We start from the raw sequence: 12,421 nt of genomic DNA on the forward strand, positions 1-12,421 counted from the left end.
TAAGTCATCATGATCATCATCCACTCAACAATAGTAACCTCAACAATATCATTGTTGGGTTCAGTCTCCCCAAAACCATGAAATGCTTTAATAGATGAGCTGTAGTTTCAGTTATAGGTTCATATTTCAACTGAATGTAACTCACAGCACCTGCCAAGATATGAGTTCAATTGCTTGCATGCAACAACAACAGAGTGCCTCTCAAAACTGCTGGGATTCATCCAAAGTGCTGTAGCTTCCAAAAAATGTCTTCTCCTCCCAATCCAGCAATTAGCTGTAACGATTCTGTATTGCACGTATCATCCTCACCACCAGATATGTTTTGGTCATTTTTAAGTCAAAAGATGTCAAGATGTTTTGGTTAAAACAGGGCTATATTTTGTTTTACTGTATATTACCCTTATTTCATAAGAACTTGAATGACTATATATTTCAATTAGTAGTTCAGACCTGCATCATAATGAAATATAATGTCTGAAAATGCTTTTTCATGGCTACTGTGGCTTTATCAGTCTTATATCACATAGTGATTCAACACTTGAAGGTTCAGTTGGGCTGTAGATGAACCAGGCTGCTGAGCAAGAGACTGTATCCTGTGTCGTGCTTCATTTATGTGCATAATATACCAATACAAGCATAATATAGCTTGGTTTAAGGCTAAAAAAAACTTCCATAATGACAATGACCTTACAAAAAAAATAGCTTTCCACGTTGAACCTCATACCTGATTTTTGACCACAAGGCAACTGTTTTATAACCTCCTGGATTATGTATCTTTGTGTGATATTACCGCAAAATGAGCTCTAAGCTATCCTTTGAGTACTTTTAGCATGCATCACAGTTGGATAACAGTGTGTGCTGCAAAAATGTGGGTTAGGGAAAGAGTAACAGCTGTATTGGTTGTATTTGTAGGTGAATGGGAGTCCCTCATATTTCTGACTGTGATCATGTTGAACTGCACTGTCGGCAATGAGCATCAGAGTACATTGTTTATATGGGCTCCACCATGCTCTCATTACACCCATTATGATTATATGATGATGATTTGTGTGTGTGTGTGTGTGTGTGTGTGTGTGTGTGTGTGTGTGTTTCACCTGTGGCGGTAAAGTGTGTGTCTTCTGTGATCTGCTCCAGTCTGCCCAGCAAAGCTTCGATGTTGGCTTTAATCTGAGTCAGCTCTGACTTGATCGCCTGGAGCTCTGTACCTTTCACTGCTGGTAGACAGACATAGACAGAGAGAGAGAGAGATGTTAGTGTCCATGTTCTGATTAAGAAGTCTGCTGAGAGCAATCCAGACATTTACATTTTCAGAATCTTGTTGAGCTGCCATTATCTGATGAATTAAAAATGTTGCAGTCCATAAATGATCCTACTCAGTGTCACATGGGGCTGGAGAGGTGTGCTTCATCCTGGAGCGGTCACCAGTCCATCGAAAGGCAACATTCACAACTAAAAAGGCGCTTGACTGTCCAATGCAATGTGTTGCTGGATGATGCTGCATTGCGTTTTGCTCTGATTTGAAGCAGGTTTTAAATTTTTAACCACTGGGACTCCAAATACCTGCATGCCTTTTGGAGCAGCCAGAGGACATACATGCACACACAAGATGGGCATGCAAACTCCACTTGTCTGCATGTTCCTCTCGTGTCTGCATGCAGGGAGTTTGCACTCTTTGGGAGAACATGCAAACTCCCTCTCATAGAAATGTCTCAGTCACCTGGATCAGGTGTGAATCCAGGACTTTCGATGCTAACCACTGAGAAACAGATTTTCCCAAAATAGTTTGGAGTTTGGTAAAGTTTTCTACTCTATTGCTTCTTGTTCTGTGGCTGTTCATAGGTCTTCTGGGATAAAAAACAAACTTCCTTTTTGGGGTTGTTGATAATCTGATTTATGTGATGAGGACTTGTTGAGTATATCGGTTGAACTAAAGATCTTTGTGTTTTTCCAAATTATAGAGCTGAGGGAAACCTCAGCACTCAGTTCTTGTCCTTATGAAGGATGAAAACAAGCAAATAAATGGAAAAATAAAGGGATAAAAAGGGAATGGAAGATGCTGTCAGTATTCTCTGATCTACTCTAAAGGACTTTAGTTTACGTAGGCAGTGGAGACCCTGCTGAGCCTTTTTCACAATAAACATTTATGTTTTTACTAAATCAAACACCGTTCCCAACTATTTGTAGGTATGGAGGATTTTAATACTAACACTGTGAATGAATGTCAGTTAGATTGTTGTCTATCACGAGTTCATCTTCATAGTGACTATTTTGATGCCTTTTGGCCTCTGTTCACCTGCCTGATCACTAACTTTCCTGTCATTACAGATCCTGCCCTGCAATCACCTTATTCCCCTCACCTGAGTACCCCACCCATCTCTTCACCTGGTTCCCATCATCCTCATCAGTCACCCTTCATATACTGGCCTAGATCCACTTACACCTTGCCAGATTGTCTAGTGTTTCCCTTGACTTAGACTCTGCCTGTTTCCTGGTGAAGATTTTGTCTGTTACCTTTGGTTAATCTTCCTGATTTGCCTGCCTGCCTGGTTTGTGACCCTTGCTTGTTTTTTCTGGACTGAATTAAAGGACAATGGACTCTGCCACTGTGTCTAAGCTTGAGCATTTGAGGTCTGAGTCATTACAATTGCCTTTGTGTTTTGGTGAGATTATCATTCCTTACATTTAGACAGCTTGTCCATTTTTGGTATGAAGTTGGCCCTCAAGGAAAACTTGTGCTATGTCCAAAATGGAAAAGGGTTCATTTCTGAGGAGCATCAGTGTCCCCCAATATGACTGAGATCCCAACCCCGAAATCCTCATATTAAGGCCTCTGAATGGTTAAAATGTGGCGACTGAACTAAATTCAGTCATGTTTCTGAGATGATGCCACACTATAACCCTGAACATTTCTATTAGACAAAAGCTGAGATGGGCAACAGCATTTAGAAACACTTCAATGTTCAAACGATATTCCGATGTAACAAACAAGTCTAATAGAAATAATTTGCCACACCAGGACACAACCACCAGCAGCCTGAATTTTTAACAGGCAGCAGGGATTTGTGGATCAAAACTGGATAAGGTTCACAGAGTTTTCCCTACTATTATAAGACATAGGCGCAGCGCCTAAGTATTTTTTCAGAGCACCTAAGCCGAATGAACAGGAAAAAAGTATGCAGAGAATTCCCTACCGCGTTTCAGCAAAACACACTCACAGCAGAACAGAGAGGCTACAGTGGAGACAGTGAACCAACTCCATGCTCGTTACTGTAAGTGCAATACAAGCTTTGCAAGTAAAAAGCCAGTAAGTACTTTATCAAACCACCTGTTCAAAAAGCATGAGCATGTAGGAAAGCAATATTTATCGATAAGATAGTATCGATAAGAGAGATAAAATTCTAACCACACCTGGTCCTACAGCTGGCTAGTAGCTACACCCAGACTGTGGGTAGATGAGCAAATCACAGTTCAAATCCCTTCACTATAAGCCTTTTTTTAACAATGTTATTTTGTGAATATTATTTTTTATGGCGCACAGTGCAAAAATGTGAAGGATTACTTCAGGCCATAGCGCTTACTTCATTTGTTTTGCTTCTCTTCTTGCTAAAGTCTTCTTGAGTGTACTGTGAAAAACTACAACCTGTGTTGTTTTTAATAAATATTGTGATGATAACAGTCCAAAATTATGTGAAAATACATAGTTTTTAGTCAAATGACATCAAAATTTCTTCGGGGAGGGCCACCAAACTCCCCAAACAAACTGGGGGAAAAAAAAGAGAGAGAGAAAGAGAGAGAGATGATGGATGAAGGGAGGACAGATGAAGTGATGAGTACATTAAGTGGCAGCAGAGAACAACTGGAGCCATGCAACACATCTGGTGGTTGTTTTTGTTTCACTACAATGAACTCACAATTACTCCCACATTTCACCAACTCTGTGTGTGTGTGTGGTTGTTGCTCAACATACATCCACCGCCATTCCTCCTCTTCTTCTTTTCTTCTCCTCTCTTGCCGCTTCTTCCACTTCCTCATTTTTTCTTTCCTTTCTCTCTTTCCCTGTTACTATACCTTTTAGTCTGCTTCTGTTTTTCACTCCTGCGTTTTCTCTCTTATTTTGTCTTTCTCCTCTTCTTTGCCCTCTCTTCTTCTTCCTATTCCTCCTTCTCTCTCTCTCTTTCATCTTTATGCATCTGTTTGCATCTTGTCTTTATGTTCACTGACTTTACTTTTTCTCTACCTCTCATGTCCTCACTCTATCTTCTCCTTACATCTCCCTGTTCCTTTTCTTGTCCCCGTCAGCTTATGTTTTTGACAATTTTTCTTCTGCTGTCCTGTCTTTCCTCTGCAGTAAGAGCCTTTCCCGCCTTCTTGTCATCTCATCTCTTTATATCCTCACTCTTAACTCTTTTTTTTTTTCTTTCCCTGTTGCTGTTTTTGCACTCTCAGCTCATCTCCACGTCTCTATTAGCTTTGTCAATAGAAATGTCTCTCTGCGGGAAACCATCTGAGTTAAAATCAAACCAGCTGAGAGGCATCTGTGTCTTGGTGGACAGTTGTATACTTGCGCGCACACACACACACACACACACACACACACACACACACACACAAACACATGGCTTACTGGATAACGCAATTCAAACACATAAATAATAAAATCTGAAATCTTTCAGTAAAACTGAGCACATAACACATGCCATGAAAATCTTTCATCTTACAATGAAATCACAGTACTATTGGCTGAATGTCTTGTTATTGAAAACCTGAAAAAAAAAGTCTGTATAACATGATGATATGATGGGGATTTGGGGTATCAGACACAGTATTTGGCATTTTGTAGTAAAAGCTGTGATCCTGTCCTCTCATGACTTTTGTGCTTTTGCTTTTATTTTATTTATTTTTTTATTAAAGAACAGCATTTTTCTTTTACCTTAAAGAATATGACTGGAAATTTTCTACATTTTTCTCATTGTCAACAAATTTCATGTGCAGAGCCTTACAAGTATTGTGTGTGTGTGTGTATCCAAAGCCTGATATATCTTCTTCCTTTGTGCCCTAGACCTCCGTTGTTGTCCAAAAACTATTAAAAACATGTCAGTGAGCCACACCGCTGCACTGGGTAACATGTTCCTTCACCACTAAGAGTTTGTGTGTATGGCAGATGCCACACGGAAGTGTTCCTGTGCATGCACAGGAACACTTCCGTTTACAGTGTTTCACTAACTTGCTGTGCTACACATCACAACCTCTTGAATTTATACTAAAGTTTTTTGAGAAACTTACAATGTAGGACAAACTCAAATGTGATATGAAGCATAACAAGTGAATCTTTGGAGCTGTTTCTAAACAAACTACTGTATTAATAGTCTTTGGGATGAAGCAACATGTCACCTAGTGCAACGGTGTGGCTCACTGATGTGTTTTTAATAGTTTTTGGACAACAACGGAAGTCTACGGTTTACCAGAAAAACATAAAAACTATCCAGACTCTGAATAGACACTCCTTGTGGAGGCTTGAAGAAGACAAGGGTGTCGAAACATAAATCTATAGAAAGACTAGCAGAGGTTTTCCCCTCTTTTTTTTGACATCTGCCTGTGAGACAGCACCTCACTAGATCAGGTGTGAGTTTTGCTTTAGTTTTTCATTGAAAACCTGGAGGATGAAAGGAGAAAATGATGCAAGTCCTACTGAAAGACAGGTAAGAAAAACAGGAATAGACGATCAATCCATCTATTCATTATATATATATCTGCTCATCCTTTGCAGGGCTGTTGGGGGACTGGAGCCTATCCCAGCTCACGCTGGGTGAGAGGTGGGGTACCCCGATACATGTCATCATTCTACTGCAGAGCTAACACCACACACTCTCACATTACACCTGTGGGCAAATCACTGATTCACCTAACTTGCATGCAGTACTGGAAGTAGTATTGAGACCTTTTTATTTAAGTAAAAGTAGCAGTACCACAGTATATAAACACTCCTTTACACATTCAAAATCTTACTAAAAGTACAGAAGTATTAGTTGCAAAATGTACTGAAAGCATCAAAAGTAAAATAACTCGTACAAAATGCCTCCGCTCAGTGTTATATTTATTATGTAAAAACTGTTAACCGCACTTAGAATTTTTCATGTTTTATTGCTTTACAACATGGACTCAAAGGAGTTTTATTGTTGCTTTTTTGACGCTGATCAACAGAACAAGACCCTTTAATCTCAAAGTGAAACCAGATCTCTTACAAAGTGATCTAAATGAACAACAAATATAAAACACATCTGTTTTATTTGTAAAAATCGAGATCTGAAAAGCAACTATAGCTGCTGTGAAATAAAAGGTAATGGAGCCTAAAGTACGATATTTCCCTCCGAAATGAAGTGGAAAGAAAGTACAAGTATTGTATTGAGTAAATTTACTTTGTTGCATTCCACCACTGCTTGCCTGTCTTTGGACTTTAGGATGAAAGCCACGCAGACATGGGGAGAACACGCCAATGCCACACGGACAGGCCAGATGCAGAAGTTCTTGCTGCAGATGACAGAGAACTACTACTCTATGGGATGGAAATCATGCCATGTTTTGAAACTGAAAAACAAAAAAAGCTTTGAAAGGTTGAAACTTGCTTGCTGAAGGTTGCGAGTTTGAAACTAAGTTTTGAAGGCTTGCAAAATGTTTTGATAGGTTGAACAAAAAAAAAAAATCTCTGCAAAAATGATTTTGTATTTGAGTTTTCCTTTTTCACAGCTGCAGCTCTTTTTACAGTATTTCTCCAATACTGTGTTTTTGTTCTCTTGGTTTCCTGTGTTACACTTCTGTTGTCCAGTCCTTCTGGTCATTTGGTTTTGCTTGTTCATATTGTTTGGGTTGTATCTTTAAGGGCCTGTCTTGCATTGTTAGTTATATTTTTTGATGAGTTAATGTATGCTGGTATTGTATTGTATCGTTTTCTGGGTTTTGGTTTGCTCGGAATTTCTCTCCTGTGTTCCTGCAATCCTCCCTGGCCAGTTTTTCCCTCTACACCTGTCTTGCATCATGTTTGTTAGCCCTGCTCTGCTCTCAGTTTTTTTTTCCCAGCCTGATGTTACCTTCACACCTGCCCTGTATCGGTCTCGTCAGCCCTGCCCTGCTCCCAGTGTCTCCCCAGCCAATCAACTCCTAGCCTGCCCATGTGTCTAGTCACCTGTTCCCTGTTCCCTTATTAGCTCTATCTGTATTTAAGCCTTGGTTTGCATTTCACTTTTGTTGGATCCTCTGTTCAGTTCAGGCTGTTCCAGTCAGTCATGTCTTGTATTCTACTCAGCTCAGCCAGTTTTGGTTATTTTGCCTGCAGAAGCCTCAGAATAAAGGTTTTCTTCAGCCCTGCTTTTTTGGTCTCTGCATTTGGGTTCACCTGCTCTGTTACTCATGACAAACACGTTTTCTGAGTTTCAAATTTGTCACTGTTCTCCTGGTGTATTAGTTTGTTTTCCAGGTCTGAATCCTTGTAAATGGTGATGTGAAATGTGGTTCACATATGTTGGGGGGGAAAAAAGTTTGAAACCTTGAAACTTGAGTTTTGAAAAGGCACATCTTTATTTTGAAACTTTTGCAGATGCACATTTGCTCTCGTATTACAGACTGTTCTTTTAGAGATGAGTTTACAGGTTTACAACACCCACATCATTCAATTCAATTCATGATGTCATGATGTTAACTATGGCATGAGTTAAGCATGAACCATGTGTAATGTTAGTGGATAATGTTACCATCTCTCAGCTTTCTGTGGAACAGGAAGAATAAAGACAAACAATTTGCATTAATTAAGAAAATTTAATGTTTGAAATTATAAACAATTGAAAGCACTGTACAAGCAATGTACAAACTTAAAAATAAACATAAATGAACTGGGTTCTGTGTGTGTGTCTGCGCACTATTTACAACTACTTGCATTTAACACTAAAACTAATTAAAAATGTCAAAACTTGAAATTAACATTAGTTCATCAGCAGTAGGATGTATGTGTGTGCTCTACTTACAGCTATTTACATTGTGTGTTTTGTGTGTGTGACAGTATGTATTTTTATGCAGACTACATTTATGGCAAAGCCAGTCAGTGTCTGGCACTTCTTCCACCCCTGCGCACTTCACATGAAACCATAAATGGCAGTGTTCCCCATCTTCCTCAGCTGGAGGAGGTGCCCGTTTCTTTTGCCTTTTGGCCTCCTGCACTTGTCTTTTTTCCTCCTACTTCTTTGCCATCTCCTCCTTTTGGGTTTTCTCTTTTCTTCCTTCTCTTTCTTCCCAGCTTCTTTCTGCACCAGGAAGTCGAAGTATTCATCGCTGGTGATGACGCGGGCTGGCAGCGGAATGCGACGCCTCAACTTTTCCTTCAGGAAGTGAGGTCAGGGAGTAGCTGATATGTTTGTGTCAGTAGGTGGAGTGCTGGATGTGGGAGTGATGGATGACGTGGTTGGAGTGGCAGGAGCGCTGGATGGCATTGCTGAGGGACTGGTGGGAGTGATGGGTGTTGTGGCATCACTTCCATCTGCAGATGGGATCACTCTCACCACCTAGTAAGTAAAGCATTGTTAAAACTTATTAGCACACTTATAAAGGAAATACAAGTAACTTAGATGATGAATTATCATTGTTTGTATCATTAATGTTAACATTACCTGGGTTGTGTCCACAGCCTCCCTGGACAGTGGAAAGATGTCTGCCTTGTGGAACCCAGCCTTAATATTTTGGGTGGTGACACACGGGGGTATACATGCTTCAGGAGCGGTGAAAACTGCTTCTTTCCCACCACAAGATCCCCTCGCACCAGACCCATCCTGGATGCCATGGTGGAGAAGACAGTCTTCAGTGGGTTGAAGACAGCAATGTCCAGGGGCTGAAGGATGGGCAGGTAAGCACAGTATTTCAATTTGGTTTTCCCTGCAGTACATGAGTACATCTTTTGACACATGTTTTGTGTTGATCCATGATTAGAATATGTGTATCTCCTCAGGAGCATGTTTTACAAAGTGCCGGAGGCATTTGAGGAAGAGCTCCATGTCCATGTGCCACTTCTTCTGGATGGCCCCTCCAGCCATATGCATTGCCTGGGAGGCAGCCGGGATAAATAATGAAAGGTGGAATGCTTTCCCCGGCTGCATTCACACAACAGTGCACTGTGATGTGGTCTCTGGTCATCTGCTGCTGCTGGTATGTGTTTCCTCCCAGTCTCTATGCACAGGACTTTCTTCGTGGACCTAGGCTTGTCCCCAAAGACAGTTTCATCACAGTTGATGATGAGATGTGGCTTGTCCTCCAAACTGTGCTTCATATGGAGGGCCTCATATATCTTAAAGAACCCTTCAATGGCCTCTCGTATAGCACTGGGGACTCTGGCTCTGTCCAGGAAATCTGTTGTCCAAGAGCTCAGTTCTGGATGGCGGGCCTTGAACCTGGACACCCAGACGTCACTTGGCCCCTTCTCCAAATTTACCATCATGCTCTCAGTTCTGCCACTCTCCTCGATGATCCCAATGGCTAGCACTTTCTGACTTTGATGAAGACACAGTAGTGTCAAAATGTTAGTCTTTTTGCACAATTAAAGGCTGTGAATTAATCATTGTGCTCCAGTCCCCTTTGTTCCCTGGAAGGCAAGCACTTTGACTAGGGATGTAGTCACTGAGAAGCTATGGTCTGCCATCCAGAACATAAAGTAGATAGATCTTCCTTCGCAGGTGTCAAGGCTGAATTGGGATGAGGGTCGTGGGCATATTATTTTTTGGTGTGAGGTATGTTGTAATTTTTTGATGTTGCCCTCAAACTTGCTCCTGCTTTCATTTCCTCAACTGCCTTCACTAGCATCTCATTTGTGTACTGCTTTTTCTTTCCTGATGTCTCTTTCCCCCCTTTGCTTTCCTGACTTTCCTTTGGAATGAACGTGTTAACATTAGTAATCATGTTGACGTTTAATCAGTTAATGTTATATGAATAATTTTTGATATGTTAATCATGGTTTTCAGCTTCATGTAACTTAACTAAAATCATTATAAATTATCATGTTGTCTGAACTTTAACTAAAAACTGTGTGAATATAAATAAATCATTATAAACAATCATTTTATGTATGAAATTTTATTAAATCTGTGTGAATATTGTGTTTAACATTAACAGTTAAATACTTTTTACGAAAAGTTGGCTATGAAAAATATCACAATCAATTCAGTTATTTATAAGTTAATGTTTATCTGTTAAAGAATGAAAATTTAAAATGTTAAAATAGTCGATGTAACTTAATTGACCCATTATAAATAACACTGCTGTGCTATGACATTAATATCAACGCTGCGCGCAGGATGATGTGCAGACCGTCTGTGTCGACAGACTTGCTGCCGCACTGCTGCCTGTCTCACTCTGTCTGAGAGTGGCGCCAAGTGGTCATCGCCCGGAATTGACGTTAAAAAATGCCCATTTCACAGCATTTATTCAACCAAAGTAATATATTTAACAATTTGTGATAACATGTTATGATCATTTCATACAGATTGTAGTACTGTGAGAAGTATAAATTAAATTGAAATGGAAATTTTCGCTGCTCTAGTTGTCTCCTCACCCAAGCAGCAGTCTGGAGCCTGCCCACTCTCCATTTTCAAGCGTACTGGGTGCACCTACCAAACTTACCGAAGTCTCACAGGAACAAATGGCAGGGGGGTCTCTGTCTTGGTTGGGGATGAAAGAGGGAGAAATGAAGATAACAATATCTTATTCACAGCCTGGAAGTATTTATTCGGCGATCGGTGGCAACAGGTCATCTGTACGGAACATCGTTGTGTATGGAGCATAGCTAGTCTACGTTACTGCAGATGTCATTTGACGTCCATGCTTGACACAGGCACTGCTCAGGGACAGCCAGACAGCACAGAGAACTGTGCATCCTGTTAGCATATCCTGTGCGTGTCAGTCATTGGTGGAACAGTCTCTAAATTCCACCTAACCCGGTAACTACGACGTGATTGGACTATACTTCAGCAGAGAGCAAACAATAGCTTAAGAGCAAATGCCTTCAGGCAGGGCCTTTTTTTTCCAACCGTCTGTTACGGAGTTTCAGAGTTTCAGTATTCAGAGTAGCGATATAACGTTGCCAGAAATCACATGACTTGCAGGCTTGCAACTGTGTGGGCAGATCTCTGAAAAGTGTGTGTTTTAAACTTGGCTCTGAGAGAACAGTCTGCAATACCAATGCAAATGTATATCTGCAAAAGATTTGCCCTTTCAAAACTCAAGTTTCAACGTTTCAAAACTGTTTTCCCATTATATGTGCACCTGATTTCAAATCACCATTTATACAAGGTTTCAAATCTGAAAAACAAACACTGAGAGAACCGACAAAATTAAAACTCTGAAAATGTGTTGGAGAAACACTGTAAAAAGAGTACTGCGGTTGTGAAGAAGGAAAACTCAAATACAAAATAATGTTTGCAGAGATTTGAGATTTTTTTCAGCCTATCAAAACAATATGCAAGTCTTCAAAACTCAGTTTCACTTTTACACTGTGATTTTAAGACAGTAATACAGTAATTTAGTCGTTGGACTGAAGTCTACAGCTCATCCATATACTACTGTTAAAAGACACTAAGTCTTATCCCACACTGGGAAGAGCCTGTAAACCCTCTAACATCCTCCTGGTGTCCTCTATATCCAGAGCTGTGGGCCACCTTCACTTTTCATCAGGGGGCAGGAGGATGATTTGGCGTTTCACAATCCACCATAAAGGCAGCAGCTCATGGAACCATAATAATAACTGACTCCTCAGTACATGGTGTACACTGCTTCACCACAGCTGAACCATACACCATCAGTGTATTTCCTAACAACACTGGAACTATGAACTGCACATATTTAGCTGCAAAAGCACAATGAATTTCACATGTTAATAGGCATATGATTCAGACCTAGCTTTTCTGGTTGTGACGTGCCAGGAGCTCATTCAAGTGATGGTTTTATTTAAAAGTGCACCACAAGTGCTCCCCTAACAGTTTGAAAAGAAAAACAGAGATATAAACACGAACAGAAGATGGCTAGAGTTAAGAGGATGTCTCATGATCTTAATACAATGAAAGAAATGTGAGTCTTAAGTGTATTTCTGAGTTTAATGATGCAAGTAATACACTTAAGCATGGTCATGGTATATTGTGATTATATCACAATATTACAATATACCACAGCCAGTCGTGAAAGATTGCTTTTATAAAATGGTTACCAAATATAACAATATATAAATCAGACAAAATCCAATAAAAAGTTTTACTCAATAACAATTACATGAGTCATTTACGAGAAAGTAGTTCCCAGCTGTCTGTGGTTGCTATGCAATGTCAATAAACTGCTAAACTAACGTTCAAGCTAGTCAGCGATCTAACCAGAGTTTATTTATTCACATCAATTTGAA

General features: G+C 40.1%; 1 protein-coding gene and 2 long non-coding RNA genes across 5 annotated transcripts in view; 2 read left to right on the forward strand and 1 right to left on the reverse strand.

The window, feature by feature from the left end:
- The window catches only part of raly (RALY heterogeneous nuclear ribonucleoprotein), a 145,204-nt gene that overhangs the window by 23,512 nt on the left and 109,271 nt on the right, over positions 1 to 12,421 (reverse strand). For all 3 annotated transcript variants that reach the window (XM_044349522.1, XM_044349523.1, XM_044349521.1), the window contains one exon: positions 1,095 to 1,214. In XM_044349522.1, the coding sequence (XP_044205457.1) occupies positions 1,095 to 1,214 (120 nt within the window). The remainder of the gene's footprint in view (positions 1 to 1,094; positions 1,215 to 12,421) is intronic.
- On the forward strand, positions 2,332 to 8,763 carry LOC122981030. Its single transcript, XR_006403146.1, has 5 exons — positions 2,332 to 3,269; positions 5,768 to 5,813; positions 6,459 to 7,346; positions 8,411 to 8,552; positions 8,672 to 8,763. It is a non-coding gene; the product is annotated as an uncharacterized LOC122981030 (long non-coding RNA).
- On the forward strand, positions 8,787 to 10,091 carry LOC122981032. The gene is made up of 2 exons (XR_006403147.1): positions 8,787 to 8,887; positions 8,990 to 10,091. It is a non-coding gene; the product is annotated as an uncharacterized LOC122981032 (long non-coding RNA).

Source organism: Thunnus albacares, chromosome 4, assembly GCF_914725855.1.
Source record: "Thunnus albacares chromosome 4, fThuAlb1.1, whole genome shotgun sequence".
Lineage (NCBI taxonomy): Eukaryota > Metazoa > Chordata > Actinopteri > Scombriformes > Scombridae > Thunnus > Thunnus albacares.